Source organism: Chanodichthys erythropterus, chromosome 9 (assembly GCF_024489055.1).
Source record: "Chanodichthys erythropterus isolate Z2021 chromosome 9, ASM2448905v1, whole genome shotgun sequence".
Lineage (NCBI taxonomy): Eukaryota > Metazoa > Chordata > Actinopteri > Cypriniformes > Xenocyprididae > Chanodichthys > Chanodichthys erythropterus.
This window is the reverse complement of record NC_090229.1, coordinates 18,824,125-18,842,230: the sequence shown is the minus strand read 5'-3', so window position 1 is coordinate 18,842,230 and position 18,106 is coordinate 18,824,125. Positions and strand designations below refer to the sequence as shown.

The 18,106-nt window shown below is 40.4% G+C and overlaps 1 protein-coding gene across 1 annotated transcript in view; it reads left to right on the top strand.

The window, feature by feature from the left end:
• grid2 (glutamate receptor, ionotropic, delta 2) overlaps nt 1-18,106 on the top strand; it is a 495,660-nt gene that overhangs the window by 376,806 nt on the left and 100,748 nt on the right. Inside the window, exon 10 of the mRNA XM_067393754.1 lies at nt 10,964-11,161. Coding sequence (XP_067249855.1) covers nt 10,964-11,161 — 198 coding nt within the window. The remainder of the gene's footprint in view (nt 1-10,963; nt 11,162-18,106) is intronic.

The window sequence follows — 18,106 nt, the reverse complement described above, 5'->3', positions numbered from 1 at the left end:
GAGTCCAAAAGGTCCAAAGGGCGGGTGGCAGAGATTCGTACAAGGGGAACAGACAGGAAACAGGCAGACAGACAGGGTAAATAATGCTCAGAATTGTACACAGGGTGAAACAAGTGTGGTGTGTGTGAGTCTTAAATAGTCCAGATAATGAGCTTCAGCTGTATGTGGCAATTGGTGATTGGTGTGGAGTGTGTGCATGTGACTGGCAAGGCGGATTATGGGAATTGGAGTCCGGGAAGTGACAGGAATCGTGACAATACTTTTGATCTTTCATTTAAAAAATCCACAAAATTCTAACCTTTCATTTAAGTAAAACAATTGAAAATGGGGAGAAAGCTTATTATGAAATAAATGTTTTTCTCTAGTTCACGTTGGCCACAATTATTGGCATCCTATTATTGCAATGTCCTTTTCCCAAGATAACAGCTCTAAGTCTTCACCTATAATGCCTGATGAGTTTGGAGAACACCTGACAAGAGATCAGAGACCGTTCCTTTATGCAGAATCTCTCCATATCCTTCAGATTCCAAGCTCCATGTTGATGCTTCTTCTCTTCAGTTCACTCCACTCATTTTCTTTAGGGTTCAGGGACGTCATTTATAAAACTTTGTGTACGCGGTAAACAGGCCCTGAAAGTGTGTACGCCAGTTCCTACGCATAAGTTGTGATTTCTAAAAACAAACTTGATGGGAAAATTTGTGCACCTCCACACAAACTCTGACCCATGCGTACGAACATTATGGAGACAGAGCAGTTTGGCGACACCGATGGTGAGCTGAGGGACTGACGGCAGATGAAGGAAAACCACTTTAAATCCTCATTATGAGGCATAATCATAAATACAGTGCATGTTCACAATAACAGTTTAAATAAATAAAAGAATAATTTAAATTTGCATGGAAACTCACTTTTTCATTTTGATATACACATTTACATTAATATTACACTTTCACTATTGGTGATTAGCATTGAAATTACATTATGCAGTCATTAGAACAAGAAGTTAAACAAAAATTATATGAATTTAGATAGTAGATGTGCTACTTTCCATCACCTATCTGTTTCCACTACATGCATGGAAACATGCATGGAAATGATATGTAGATGTGGCTATGCATAGTAAAACTAGGTGTCATAAGCTCCAAAAATGGTGATTTCGGGGGGGAGAAGGGGTGGAGATGCATGTAGCACAATCTTCCACTGACTGGGATTTATAAAGGGATATGTGCCTAGGTTCTGGCGTACACATGGTTTTATAAATCAGAATTTTTTTGTACGTACACAGAATCTAGCTTTTGCGCATACGTACACATTTAGGATGAAATCTATGCAAAGTTTTATAAATGAGGCCCTAGGTCAGGGGACTGGGACGGCCATGGCAGAAGCTTCATTTTTTTGCTCAGTGACACATTTTTGTGTTGATTTTGATGTTTGTTTTGGATCTTTGTCCTGATGGAAGATCCAACCATGGCCCATTATTGGATTTCTAGCAGAAGCGGTCAGGTTTTGATTTTTATCTGTTGGTATTTGATAGAATCCATGATACCATGTATCTGAACAAGATGTCCAGGACTTCCAGCAAAACAAATAGGCCTGCAACATTAAAGGGGTGGTTACGTGTTTTTTTTTCTAGGCTTGATTGTGTTTTTGGGGCACAGTATAACATGTCTTAATGCTTCGTTTTTTTTGAAAACGCTGTATTTTTCATATATTTTATCTTTATTCTACACCTCTGTTTCCACTGTCATATGAACGGCTCGTTTGACTTCCTGCTTCTATGAAGCCACTCCCTCCGACATACGCAATGTGCTCAGATTGGTTAGCAGGTTGGTAACTGGCCCAGTCTATCGTGATTCGCTGAAGCGTCTGGAAACGCCACGCCCCTTACCATCCGTTATTACGCGCTTAGGTGGAAAGTAAATAAAAGCGCCTATATTGCTGTAACAAATTGAGCCGAATCAGACCCAGATGAAGAGGATAAAGCAGAACCTCTCCAATCACGGCTTTTAAAGGACGTTTATGAATGGTATTTCATTTAGTATTTGTGTCAAAGTGTTTAGATATGCTGTCACTGCTGTTTGTTAGCTTTCAATATACAGTTTTATCCTCATTAAAGCTTTCCTGTAGTAAATACATGCCTGAGTAGTCGCATTTTTGTAAAGGTATCTTTTAATTTATAGCATGAACAACTGTTTGTCTATGAACATAGAAGTTTGTTAGTGTTTGTTGCACTAGAATTTAGCTAACTGGCTAGCAAAAACAAGTTGCTCTTTGTATATGTCCTAGATGCATTAAAAACAGCAACAGAACTATAACATTACGTTTAAAAGACATGTAAGTTACAAACAATAAAATGTACTTACAGTTTGAAGACAATAAACAGCAGCTTCTGCTTTTAAAGTAGGAACTGCTTCATCTTTCAGTAAAAGCCTTTGTGTAAATCCAGCATTGAACTCGTGTAGATTCTGGAATCTGTCTTCAGCGCCACATCCAGTGTAGAAAATATCACAGATTATAATGGGTTCTATATCTTTTGACGCGTCGCGTCGCGCAGCTCGCATTCGGTGTAAACAACTCTTCCGCTTTCATGGCCTCGCCCACTTTGTTGCGTGTTCCCGGGGGCAGTGTTTATGTTAATAGCAAGGGTTTATGATGTCACCAACCCGGGACGAAGCTTGTTGTAGTCCAAACCGCCCGTTTTTGTAGGCAATAAAATGCCATAACTTTAAAAGACAATATCTCCGTTTGCATTGAACTTTCAGCACTGTAACTTTGCAGATACTGTTTATGCTCAAGCAGCAACATTACACACTAACTCAAGTTAAAAAAGTGAAATCGCATGTAACCACCCCTTTAAAGATCCAGTAATATATTTAACTGTGGGCCATCTGGTGGGTTTGCTGCCAAAAAGCTATTTTTCTATTTTCATTTGACCATAGAACCAGGTCCCTTTTGAAGTTCCAGTGTTGTCTGAACAACTGAATATGCTGGAGTTTGTTTTTGGATGAGTGAGGAGGATTTTTCTTGAAACCCTCACAAACAACTTGTGGGGATGTAGGTGCTGTTTGATAATTTTTTTTAGGCTTTCTGACCCCAAGACTCAGCTAATCTCTGCAGTTCTCCAGCTGTGATTAGAGAGTCTTTGGACACTCAAACTCTCCTCCTCACCTCGAATTGGGACATTTAGACATGCCTCCTCTTCCAGGCAGATTTGTAACATCTTTAGTTGATTTGAACTTCTTAATTATTTCCCTGATGGTGGAAATGGGGATTTTCAGTGCGTTAGTTTTTTTCTTATAGATATTTTCTGTTTTGTGAAGCTCAACAATCTTTTGCTGCACATCAGAACTATATTATTTGGTTTTTCTCTTTGTGATGAATGATTATAGGAATTTGGCCTTTGTGTTTGCACATATTTGTACTCCTGTAGAACAGGAAGTCATGGCTGGACAATTTCATGCTCCTAGTCACCCTGGTGTGCTAAAAAATATAAATATGAATGGGAATATACTTCAGAGAAATTTTACTCATAAGAATTTCTAGGGGTACCAATAACTGTGGCCAACATTCATTGGAGAAAAACATTTTCACTGTTACATCCCCTTGGATCCGAGAGCCTCAACTGATGCGTGAAGTTTCTTTAAATTCACCATGCATGACAACTCGATGTATTCAAACAGCATCTTTATTCCATACACCATGCAATGAATCACAGCACCCAACAGCACCGTGAAAACGATATAAAAAAAAACAAAAAACAATTCATATTCAAATAAACTCATAAACACATCAAATATGCATCACAAACATTACGTTCATTTCGTTAATCAACATACCTCGCTATGCTCTCCAAGGAGTGCAAACCAAATATGATAATCCTTTCGTCAACATCAACGTACTGGACGTTCAATTCAAATGATCCAAAGTATAAAATCCATATTAAAAGTATAGGCTCAAACAAACAATCGGCGTCTAACAATCAGCATCTAACATGCATGTCCATCCACCATCTTATTAAACTTTTTAGACCACCTGATTATTATGGTGTCTGAGAAGGAAAATTTCAGCACAAATGTTAGCGAGTTTCCAGTTACAATTTACACACGCACACACAAGGTACAGCAATAGACATTCAAATACAGAGTTCATCATATTACTAATAAATTACACAAACATCTTCAATATTTCATAACCTAATTCATCTTTTCTTTTTACATTAGGAAAAAAAATAACAACAGTATTTTTATTCGTCCTTTACAATTTCATAATGTGAGTTTCCCTCCACTTTCAATTGTGTTACTTCAATGAAAGGTTAGACTTTTGTGAATTTTTTTGAATGAAAAATCAAAAGGATAAACAATGCAGATTTATTTTCACAGCCGCCTTTGCTCATATTTACTAAGGGTGCCAATATTTGTGGAGAGCACTGTACTGTATATGCATTATGAATTATTACTATATTTGAAAGAATATTTCTCTTATGCTATTTCTATATGAATATTTCTCAAGGCTGCATTTAATTGATAAGAACATAATATTGTGAAATATTATTACAATTGAAAAATGTTCTATATTTTTTTTTTTTTTTTTATATATATATGTTTTAAAATTTAATTTATTCCTGTGATGCGAAGCTGAATACTCCAGTCTTCAGTGTCATGTGTTCCTTTAGAAATCATGCCGAGCACTAATGGTTCGAGCACCCAATAGGTTGTTTGCACATGATGTCACGGGATGGCACAAATTGTAGAAAGAGGGCAGGAAGTGATTTTCTACATAGGGAAGCACTATGAAATGTCGATGTTTTCCGTCGTTTATTGTTGCTGTAACCGATCAAACTTAGAAACCACAAGGAGCTTTTATCGTGTACCAAACGTTATTGTTCATCATTCAGGGGGGAAAATGCAAGAAATGTAATGTGGCTTGTAATCCTGCATCTGTGGTCGGGAGGAGCTGAGTTGGATAATGCTTGTTTGTGCAGTGACCACTTTGTCAAAAGTTAATACAACTTGAGGGAAATCATGCCTTAAGTCTCATACAGGAAAAACGTGAGTTGCTTTACGCAACCGGGAACGAGAAAAGTTGCTTACAGTCTCGAGGACAGGAAAATATTTCAATTCAGTAGAAACATTGTAGTAGTAAGGATGCACGTAAGGATCACGGTCAACATATGTTGTGATTTTCTGTTTATACCTCTCTTGTAATAGTGTCTAAACCAGTGCATAAAGGTCTTTCCTCCATCTCGACCATTGTGCTTTTCACTTCCTGCCCTTCATCTGAATTTTGTGTGTCATCAGAAGCACGTGATTGCAAACAAGCTTTTGGAATTGTTCTGTGGTGCCCCCTCACTGGTCCTATTGCCCTAAGGATGGGCTTTTAATGTAGAGTTGAATAAATTAATATATCAGGTCTTCGACCCACATGCATGCCCGCAGCAATAACACTTGAACAACACAGGATGATGCTAATTTTAGCGACATGCATCACCTTTGCTCCATGTCTGCTATTGATTTCCATAGTAGAGATTGTCCAAAAGATTGGTGTGAATTTGAACCACTGCATATGTAGTTGGGTGGAAGGAATGGTCATATAATGAGGGAAGGAATCAATGCAACATGGGTTGAACACGCATGTGGGGAGCTGTACTCCTTCTGGGCCGGCTCAATAAGAGCAAGGCTACATCTAAATGTACCCTGTAGATTTAAAAAAAAAAACAATACTAGAGGAATCCTGTTAAAAGGATCATTGTCACTGTGCTTTTGCCTCTTGTCAAGTGCTACAGATATTCTTCAGATTGTGCTGATGGCCGAATGGTCCGGGAGAATCCGGCAGGGGTCTCACACAGGCCCCTCAGAGGGAGGTCTGATAGATGATAGGCCTCTTGGCTATAGTGTGAGTTGGCATGCATATCCTCACTTCCTCTAATAGCTTATTGAGCGAGGGGGGTCTGGTGAGGATTAGAAAGCGCTGGCTTAATGTGCAAGCTGCATGCAGTCAATAACGCTCCTTCCATGATAAATCTGCCTGACATATTCCCAGAAACACTTCAGACATCAATAGGGATTTGTTTAAGAGAATATGAAAAATAAACAGCATGCTATTATTTTCACCGGGCCGCCGGCGCCACGCTACTGTGGTATTGGTTCGCACTGGAATGTGAGCAGAGCTGCTGAAGACTCTGGAGGAAGATGTTTGCTGTTCACATGTTTGTTGGTCATCAGCCTTCAGCTAGCAGCTGTGTGTTGAAAACAGCCATTCAGGCCTGTGAAAGCTCCTTGCTAAGTTGAGCTCCTCCATCTTCTGATTTTGCGAGATTGTGTTCAGCAAGAGTTTAGTAGTCAGATAAATAAGGGAATCTGATTTGTTTCTTTATAAATGCATATTTATCAATACTCTGTTGCTGACTTTCATATAAAAAAGCCAGGAGGACTGACCTAGTGGTGTTGTCAAGTGATTGGATATCATGCTAGTGTGATTTCTTATGAACTTTCACAAAATAAAGTTCTGGTTTATGATTTCTAGTAAACAGTGGATTCAATCACACTTACACATTCACACTGCCAGCGATTTTTTGGAATCTGCGCAAGCATTCACACACATCCCATAAAGATCCCGTAAAGACACGAGACATCAGGATTTGACGTGTAATGTTTTCACAGCATCTTAAGTTTGCTTATGATCTGTGATTTCCTTCTCGAGAAACCACACTCGTGCATTTTTTTTCTTCTGATTCGATCATAAACTAGAGCCGTACTGTTCATTAGCTGGCAAATGATATCAGCTTCAGTGTCATCACTACGACACACCCCTTACGGCACGGATTACGGCTTTTGTTCACACTGGGCGCATTCCGGGACTGATCCTGACAATGTTACTAGGTCCCCATCCCGGAAACAATCTCGGGATGTGTTTGCATTCACAGAGAAGGCACTCTGGCAATTTTGTGTAAATTTTCTGGGATCAACGTGCCATGTGAAAGGGAACGCAAAGGGATGTTTAAATAAAAATGTTGCATTTACTCAATTTCTGTTCCAAAACGGTCTGCTGTTATTTTTAGTGGAACACCAAATTTGTAATGAAAGTCCACTGAGGCAAGCGTAGTGAGAACTCATATGCAGTTTATTGATGTGATACCAAAGTTAAACAAAACATAAACTTGAACTTAACTTAAACATGACTTGAAAATAACAATAAACATAGACTCAAGCATAATCATGAGCACTGATGTGAACAAGATCTAAACATAGACTCACCAAACAATGGATTACATGAACAAAGCTAAATAAGAGACAATGTAACATGAGGGCTATTTATACACAGAACAACTAAACTAATGACTAATGACGAAACAAGGAACATCTGTGAAAAATCAAACAGTGAACCAATGAGAACACAGGACACATGACCAAAACAACCAATCATAACATGACACATTAACAAGGGGAGCACATGGCAGGATAACATGAGGAGTAAGGGAAGCACAAGACCAACAGGAAGCATGACTTTAGAAATTAAAAAAAAAAAGTTATGAAGCTATAATAGTGAACCAAAACCCAAAACAGATGTGACAAAATGATTTTTTTTTTATTTCTAGACTAGAGTAAATAATATTTATTCAGTGATAAGGGAGAGAGGTTTTCTAGAAAAAAAAAAAGCCTATGGTACATTTTAGTGTGTTCTTCACACATATCATGTGTAGCTTCTGAAGACTCTGAACTTTTTGCCCTTTTGAAGTTTTCAAAGTCAACATGAACAGTAGTTTTATAAAGCATTTACCATCTTCACCATCTTCTGGTTCTGTTTGGAAAGTACAACCCAGAATAGGCTGCTTCTTTGTAGCTTTTCAGAAGCGAAGAGCTTGAACATGAGAGTAAAATCTTGAGTCTGGAATAGTATTGAATGCATGATTGTGATTTATTAAATTAACGTGGTAAATTTTGACTGTGTGTGTTAAGAAACACAAGTAAGACAGGAATTAAGGCTTCCTTAGGTCTTTTTGGTTTTGATCAAGAAGGTTAGATGAACCATATGTACCCACAGTGATATTAATCCAGCCCTGTAGAGGGAGAATTTCTTGTATCACTCTTCAGAACATAGTTTTGTGGCCCTAAAGTCGGTCTTGAAGCATCCTTTCAGAAGCCTTCTGTTTTCAGAAAATCCCTCAACATATACTCCTTCTACCCTCCCAAACTTATTTGTTATACCTCCTTCTCCTCTATATGAGTCAGTTCAACTGATAGGTTTGTGAAATGTATACTTTAAATGTACATATATCTCTGCCATTCTTCTATAATTGTGGGGACTTGCTTGCCCTTGACACATTTTTACAATTCGATGTAACAGCTGTCAGCATTACTGAGGACATTTTCACTGCTCACATAGAGTCGCTCTCTAAACTTCCTCCTTATAAAAATAAGCATTTTCTCTGTGTGACCTTCAGAAACTCTCCAGAGCCAGTTTGGCAGTGTATGACAATGTTTGTAGACCTTTTATGAATCACCAGTAGGCCCAAAGCTCAGACTAAATCCAAATCGCATCATATCCACCTCCACAATAGTCTGCCAAGCTGGTTTTGGAGATCCTTGGAGACTCCGCTTGTCTTTATCAGTGGAGAACGACTAATCAATTGAAATGGCGGTCGGTCTCGCTGCTTCAGAAGAGCGGTTTCTTCAGCCATAGGCAGAGCTAATGCTTGTATGATGAGAGTGAATCCGGGTATGTATTTTTTTTTCATTTAAAATCCTTCTCGTAAAGACTTAATTTCTTTGATGTGAGCACAGTAAAACCTTAAATCCCTAATTGAGCATTAGGGATCTTATGAGTCAGTCAGAACCCACTATGAATAATGTATGACTGACAGCACCATCAAGTTAAGTAATGTTTTGATAAATGTGAATCTTTATTTAACATTGAGAGAGAATGTTTTTTCAGATACCTTTGCTATTGAATGTTACTTTTTATTATTATATTTTGGAGTATATTGCCTACATTTTCTTTCCAAGAAATTAAAAAATGATTTGAAATGTTTGAAATGAACTATGTAAATCTCTGGTGAAACTTTCACTACCCATAGTATGATAACATTGTGACGGAATGTTAATAGATTACCAGGTCTCTATTAAGGAAGTACTGTTAAGGCCTATCTTGTCCTGGTGTGACAGTGAGACATGATCAGCTTACAGTAGACTAAATTCAGAATTTACCTATGATTTGCTTTGAAAAAAGCAACATTTCCACTTTAAAATGAATCTGAGAACTATTATGGTATAATATTATGGTAAAAAAATATTTTTAAAGTATAATTTCTGCATTGTCGTGACATAAGGTTTTCAATTTTATTTTTATGATTATTGTTGCTGGGTTTTTGTTTGTTTGTTTTTGTTTTTTGTCACACTCTTTATAAGTCAATAGTATAATGTAGATTATTTGTGATTTTTAGACAAAACACACACACACACAAAAAAAACAAACAAAAAAAAAACATGTAGCCTGTAGCCTTCGTGAGGTTAGCCCAGATCCTCCAACCAATAAGCACCTCTTAGCATCGTCTGTATTCTCTGTAAAGATTCACTCAACTACCCTTAAAATAGGGCTGGGCAATATGGTAAAAAAATGTAATCTCGATAATTTTTTCCCATATCGGTCGATAACGATATATATTTTGATATATAAACTGTTAATGCTGCCAGCTTTAAAAGAGTATCCCAACTATGACTGAAGCCACAAAAATTTAAGGGTTTATTAATTACATTTTAAAGTATAGTTTATTAACAAAAACAGATTATACATTTGGCCTTAAAAAAAAATAAGACAACTTACTAACTTAGCATGTGACTTTTAATTATAAACAAGCCCGAAATACACCGGGGACTCTACACGATAGCAGGCTGATCCTTCAGATTCTTACAACCATCTAAAACATTTTATATAAAGGCCATAAAGTAGACATTGTCATAATTCATCAACTTGAGCTAATTAGCAATCACTTGGCATACATTGTGCTTTTCATTAATTGAGAATCACTGAAGCGCTGTTGTGCGAGCCTGTTGAACGCGCAACAGTGCTGCCTTGTGACATTGCAACGTGCAGCGATTTTTGTGAAATACTGCAGTGCACATGGGAATGTCAGCGAGAGTAAACAGTTCTGACGCACACATAACGAGCAGATACCGCGTAGGGCGAGTGGAGATTTTCTTGGGCGGATACAAAAGTATGAGAGGATAAAAATAATAAAAGCATAAATGTGTATAAATGTTCACTTTCGTCGCTGCTTCCACTCATTTTTCTTTGCAAAGTGCCGTAGGAAATTCACTTTGTTTTTTGACGTGAACTTTTAAAGCTGCACGCCGAATGGCTGTTGTCGCATATTTCTGCTGTATGAATGGCTCTTATGTTAATCCATATAGAGTAAAAATGCCTAGAGCTTATCATCGTTATCGACATATATTTTATCGCGATTCGATATGATATCGTTTATCGGCACAGCCCTACCTTGACACAAAGCTATACATATTTACTTTGCTCACATTACTCTTGATTGGATATGACATGGCACTAATTCCTGCCTGACTTTTTTTCTCAGAATTATGGCACAGCTCATAAGGGGAGGTTAAAGCCAAGTGACATTGCCTCCTGCTGAAAATAAAATCAAATTATGAGCATTAGCTAAGCCGCTGTAGGAGCTTATGCGTCTGCTTCAGGTAAACACTTGTGTCAGCTCCAGGAATGGATCTGCCACCCTCAGAATCATGAACGTCAAGCTGTGTTCTCAGTAGACTATTTATGACACCCTGCTGACTCTAAAAGCGGTACCCTCACTTACTTCAATGTCCATAGGCATTACCGTCGGACTATTTTTGTGTGTGTGTTTTAATCCTCTGCGACTGTTTTTGCTGCTTTTAGCTAGATGATTTAGTCCCTTTATAAGCTGAAATAATGATTTCTGTGCTATTGCTCATTCCAGGAAGAACCATTTGTGATGGTCTCAGAAAATGTGCTTGGGAAACCTAAGAAGTACCAGGGGTTCTCAATTGATGTGCTGGACGCTCTGGCCAACTACCTTGGTTTCAAATATGAGATCTACGTTGCCCCTGATCACAAATATGGCAGCCAGCAGGCTGATGGAACCTGGAATGGTCTTATTGGAGAACTGGTTTTTAAGGTAAGACATAATGTTTATCTATATTGTGCAAAATCTGTCTGTCTGTCTGTCTGTCTACTATATATCTATCTATATGTCTGTCTACTGCTTGTCTATTATTGACATATTTGAAATTCAATTATAAATGCTGCCCAATTCTGATCCATAATGTGTATATACATTAATGTTCAAATGCTGCACGGACAAAACTTTGTCGACACCCCTTATAATAACAAGATTGGCTGTTTTAACCTCATTCATAATTAATTAACAAGTGCAAGAAATCTAGAGTATATCATTAAAATCTCATTAGACAAACTTACTTTTTAGTCAATTGAAAACGGTTTCCACATATTATATATACAAAAGGCAATATTTCAAGTGTTAATACATTTAAAGCTCAAAGGACCATTTCAAACTATTTTAATGATGCAGAATTATTTTAGCACAGTCAGCTCTTCCTTTGATTTGACTAATATAATACAGTCTGGCTGAATGCCGCAGATTTATGTGCTTTCCTTTGGCTTTCTCAATCTATCTTGGGCTTTTCAATTTCCATGGTATTCCCAAACAGTCTGCACTGCTTTGATAAAAAGAGCACAGATTTCTTACATGTGAATGAGGGAAAAACCTCATACTGAAATGTTGTCCGCTGGAAGATAAACAAAAGGCAAAACTCACAGCAGTGAGAGGTCAGATACACATTTTCAGGGCCATTACACCAAACCTCCCGCTGCTTTCCATTCCACAGCTTTTTCAGTTCCGCGACACACCTCCATCCCTACTGCTTCCTGTGCTGAGAATATTCCTCACCACTGTTCAGTCAGGGGAATGGAAACATGAGCCACAGTGTACTGCCGCTTATCTTCGTTTCCAGAGAGATAGACCAGAATGCAAGGAAAATATTAAGGAGCTCTAATCCCATTGTTACGGTCTCTGTTGACACATTGTTTTCCAGCAACTTCACATCTGTGTGCTTTCATGATAGACCAGACCTTTGATGTTTTATTGAAATTCAGTATTTCAGCAAAAGAGTTTTTTTGATATTTCCTTTGCTTTTTGTGTTCTAATCATGTAAAGTCACGATTACAGCTGTTATGACATGATACAACAGGCCAGAGAATCACAGAGGAAACAACTCTCATTTACACTATCATTCTGATGTTTTGGGTCAGTAAGATTTATTATTATTATTAATATTTTTGAAGAAAATACTTTCTACACTCTTAGCCCGGATTTTATATTTACTTAAAAATATAATTGCAATATACTTAAAATATTTAAGTTTGGTTGCAATACTTATAAAATATAAGTATATTCTACTAATTTGTGGGTGTATTTGAATGTATTAATAAATGTAAGTTAAGTGCACTTAAATTATGAAGTTTTTCTCCTGACCACCCCTCCTACACACTGGTTTGCGGCAGGTAATGACGGCATTTTGTCGTAGTGTGTGTGAATTCAAGGAGCTGTTGATGAGCAGGAACATTTGTTTTGGCTGTTCTACAGACATTTTTTCCAAACATTTACTTTTTTATAGTTTTTCACCAAAGGAGAAAATCACGATTTTTAAGTTACCATCATCGAGGTCAGGGTTTGTATTAGTTGAGCTCTTGACCCTTAACTTTTTAATATTAGATTTTGTTTGGGCAGTTTTAACTGCATTAAAACCAACCAGACAAGCAATGTTAAAAGATGGTCTGGTGGTGTTGATTATGTTTTCACATAATCATTATTTGATCTGAATCACTGAACTCATTTAGAGCCCAGTCTCTGAGTTAGATTTACATTATTGATTACAGCAGCACTGTGATTCTACAGTGCTGCTGTAAGTGGAAGATCAACTTTTGCAATACATTTTTTTTTAAGTTGTCCTTATCACAAAAAAAAAAAAAAAAAAAAAAAATATATATATATATATATATATATATATATATATATATATATATATATACAGTACAGTCCAAAAGTTTGGAACCACTAAGATTTTTAATGTTTTTAAAAGAAGTTTCGTCTGCTCACCAAGGCTACATTTATTTAATTAAAAATACAGTAAAAAAAAAAAAAAAACAGTAATATTGTGAAATATTATTACAATTTAAAATAACTGTGTACTATTTAAATATATTTGACAAAGTAATTTATTCCTGTGATGCAAAGCTGAATTTTCAGCATCGTTACTCCAGTCTTCAGTGTCACATGATCCTTCAGAAATCATTCTAATATGCTGATTTGCTGCTCAAGAAACATGATTATTTTCAATGTTGAAAACAGTTGTGTACTTTTTTTTCAGGATTGCTTGATGAATAGAAAGTTCAAAAGAACAGCATTTATCTGAAATACAAAGCTTCTGTAGCATTATACACTACCGTTCAAAAGTTTGGGGTCAGTAAGAATTTTTATTTTTATTTTTTTGAAAAGAAATTAAAGAAATGAATACTTTTATTCAGCAAGGATGCATTAAATCAATCAAAAGTGGCAGTAAAGACATTTATAATGTTACAAAAGATTAGATTTCAGATAAATACTGTTCTTTTGAACTTTCTATTCATCAAATAATCCTGAAAAAAAATATTGTACACAAATATGTTGTACAATTGTACACATTAAATGTTTGTTGAGCAGCAGATCAGCATATAAGAATGATTTTTGAAGGAACATGTGACACTGAAGACTGGAGTAATGATGCTGAAAATTCAGCTTTGCCATCACAGGAATAAATTACTTTGTGAAATATATTCAAATAGAAAACAGTTATTTTAAATTGTAATAATATTTCACAATATTACTGTTTTTTTACTGTATTTTTAATTAAATAAATGTAGCCTTGGTGAGCAGATGAAACTTCTTTTAAAAACATTAAAAATCTTAGTGGTTCCAAACTTTTGGACTGTACTGTATATTTTAGGCACACACAGACATCAAGAATCAGCGTATGAATCTCAACAACGGTGACAAGCAACATATTCTGATAAACAGATCAACTCTGAACATTAGAAAACAAGCTACTAAAAAGTCACAGAAAATCAGCAAAATTTAAATAGTGAGAATAAAGAAAATTACTAAGACAATTCAGCTCATTATTTATTCATGCAGCAATTTAGATGGGAGGCATGGATGAATTTTGATTGGTGGCAAGTTAACTTGCTTAGTACATTGAACTTAAATATACTAGGTGTAATAACTACAAAGTAATTAATATTACAAAACATTTTAAGTTAAATGAACTCGAATTATTAAATTACTTAATTTTTTTAGGGCAACCAAGTTTCCTCAAATTTTTTAAAGTAAATCCAACTTATCCGGGCTAACAGTGTAATAATTATTAATATTCAGGAAGGATGCATTCAATTGATGACTGAAGTGATAGTGAAGACTTTAAATTGTTCCAAAAACTTATTTCAAATAAAAACGTCTCGGTTACAAAGGTAACCCTCGTTCCCTGAAGGAGGGAACGGAGACGTACGTCGGACAGACCGACGAATAGGAATCTCGCTAGAGAGGCCAATCTACTTCGAGTGTAACTAAAACGAGCCAATGCACATTGGCATGCAATCATATGCATCAGCTGCTCGCCTCGCAGCGCGGGTATATAATGAGCAGCAGGTGCATTGCATCTTCAGGTTTTCGCTGAGGAGCCGAACCGGATAGGCGGCAGCATCAGCGGGGTACAGCGACTGTGGCGACGGGACGTACGTCTCCGTTCCCTCCTTCAGGGAACGAGGGTTACCTTTGTAACCGAGACGTTCCCATTCAGTCGGTCACGTTCGACGTACGTCAGACAGACCGACGAATTGGAATCCCTACCAAAGCGCCACAGGAGCTGCCCCCTTCCAGCGCTCTGTTGTAAGCCACCTGAACCCCCTTGCCTGAGGATGGTGGGACAGGGCTAACACAGAGAGAGTCGATCACTGCTGTTCCCCAAAACCCATTCAGTGAGACTATTGGATAACGCTGGGAAAGCGTACCCTTCGCTGGGAAAGGAACGCTGCGGAAGCCACATCCTTCCCCGAAGGAGTTATGTGGAGAAGTACATATGGACTAACCCTGTAGGGCTGTGCTACATATGGAAGAGCTGGGGTGACTCCAACCCGATGAAGGGTAGGTTCTCCCAGAGGGAAAGACACGGGCTTCGTTTAGGAGCAACCTACTGCCTTGTAGGGACTCTTTGGAGAAAACAAGCGCATGTAGCGCAGCAAGCCGACACTAAGCCGGGGCCTCTCCGTGCCTCTGACCTGTGGCGAGAACATGGGAGGAGACCGGCTCGACACGAAGGCTATAGTATCTAGCGAACGTGTTAGGTGTCGCCCAGCCCGCAGCTCTACAAATGTCTGTCAGCGAGGCGCCACGAGCCAGCGCCCAGGAGGATGCGACACCTCTCGTGGAGTGAGCATGCAACCTGAGCGGGCAGGGCACGCCCTGAGCTTGGTAAGCCAGGGCGATGGCATCCACTATCCAGTGGGCCATCCTCTGCTTGGAGACAGCCTTTCCCTTCTGCTGGCCTCCATAACAGACAAGAGCTGGTCTGAGGTCCTGAGGCTTTAGGTTCTGTCTATGTACAGTCACAAAGCGCGGACTGGAGTAAAGAGTAAAGCCAGGGCTGGGTCTGCCTCCTCCGAGGGCAGCGCTTGCAGGCTCACCACCTGGTCCCTGAAGGGAGTGGTAGGAACCTTGGGCACATAGCCAGGCCGGGGTCTTAGTACCACGTGGCTATCACCCGGCCCGAACTCCAGGCACGATTCGTCGACCGAAAATGACTACAGGTCCCCTACCCTCGTGATGGAGGCCAATGCCACCAGCAGCAAAGTCTTCATAGACAGAATCTTTAAGTCTGCTGACAGCAAAGGCACAAAGGGAGCAATCTGAAGTGCTCTCAGCACCAGAGTGAGGTCCCAAGAGGGTATGGAGAGGGGACGAGAAGGATTTAACCGTCTCGCCCCCCTAAGGAACCTGATGACCAGGTCGTGCTGACCAACAGATTTGCCATCTAAGTGGTCGTGGTAAGCGGATATAGCAGCAGTATGGACTTTGAGGGTGGAGGGGGGACAGCCTACGCTCCAACCCTACTGCAAGAAGGAAAGCACGACTCTGATCGAGCATCTTCGGGGGTCTTCCCGGCGAGAAGAGCACCACTCGACGAACAGGTTCCACTTTGAGGCGTAAGCACGTCTCGTAGACAGTGCACGTGCCGAAGTGATGGTGTTAAGTACCTCAGGGGGTAAGTCACCTAGAACCTCCGCATCCCGTCCAAGGGACCAGACATGGAGTTTCCAGAGGTCTGGACGCGGGTGCCAAAGAGTGCCCCGTCTCTGAGAAAGAAGGTCTTTCCTCAGAGGGATGGGCCAGGGAGGGGCTGTCGCGAGGAGTGAGAGTTCTGGGAACCATGTCCGGTTGGGCCAGTAAGGCGCAACTAACAAGACCTGCTCCTCGTCCTCCCTGACTTTGCACAGGGTCTGTGCAAGTAGGCTCACTGGGGGAAACGCATATTTGCGCAGGCCCCGGGGCCAGCTGTGAGCCAGTGCATCTGTCCCGAGTGTCCCCTCGGTCAGAGAGTAAAACAACTGGCAGTGGGAGGTTTCTGGTGAGGCAAACAGGTCAACCTGAGCCTCTCCAAATTCTCTCCAGATCAGCTGAACCACCTGGAGGTGGAGTCGCCACTCTCCTGGCAGCGCAGCTCGTGATAGCTCGTCGGCCACACGGTTGAGCACACCGGAGACATGAATGGCGCGAAGCGACCTCAGATGCTTCCGACTCCACAGGAGGAGATGGCGGGCGAGTTGCGACATGCGACGGGAGCGTAGACCACCTTGCCGGTTGATGTACGCAACGGTCGCAGTGTTGTCCATACGGACCAGTACATGCTTGCCCTGAAGCAGGCCTTTGAGGCGGCTCAGAGCAAGGCGTACTGCCAGCAACTCGAGGCAATTGATGTGCCAATGCAGATGGGGTCCCGTCCAAACCCCTGAGACTGCATGCCCGTATTACGTGGCACCCCAGCCGGTGGCAGAAGCATCTGTGAACACCACAGCATGCCGGGACACCTGTTCTAGGGGCACTCCTGCCCGAAGAAACAAGGGGTCCGACCACGCACTGAAGGTTCGGCGGCACTCCTGAGTGATTGGCACCCGGAACGTGCCGCGCTGCCACGCCCATCTCGGGACTCGGCCGTGAAGCCAGTGCTGAAGCGGTCTCATATGAAGCAGACCGAGCGGTGTTACAGCCGCAGCAGCCGCCATATGCCCCAGGAGCCTCTGAAAGAACTTCAGTGGGACCGCTGTCCTGCCATTGAATGTATTCAGGCAGTTCAACACCGACCGAGCACGTTCCTCTGTGAGGCGTGCTATCTGTTCGACCGAATCCAACTCCATACCGAGAAAAGAGATCCTCTGCACCGGGGCGAGTTTGCTCTTTTCCCAGTTGACCTGAAGCCCCAACTGGCTGAGGTGTCTGAGCACCAAAACCCTGTGTTTGCACAACTGATCCCGGGACTGTGCTAGAATGAGCCAGTCGTCGAGATAGTTGAGAATGCGAACACCCTGTTCTCTCATGGGAACAAGGGCTCCCTCCACGACTTTCGTGAAGACGCGGGGAGACAGGGCCAGCCCGAAGGGTAGGACTCTGTACTGATATGCTCGACCTTCGAACGCGAATCTCAGGAATGGCCTGTGTCGCGGAAGAATTGAAACATGGAAGTACGCGTCCTTCAGGTCAATCGCTGCAAACCAATCTCGGGGACGGATGCACTCGAAAATGCGTTTCTGCGTGAGCATTTTGAATGGTAGCTTGTGGAGGCTCAGATTCAAAACTCGCAGGTCCAAGATCGGTCGTAACCCGCCGCTTTTCTTGGGTACAATGAAGTAGGGGCTGTAGAACCCCGACCTCAAATCGGCTGGAGGGACCGGCTCTATCGCGTCCTTCGCCAGTAGGACTGCGATCTCCGCACGCAGGACAGGGGCATCGGCATCT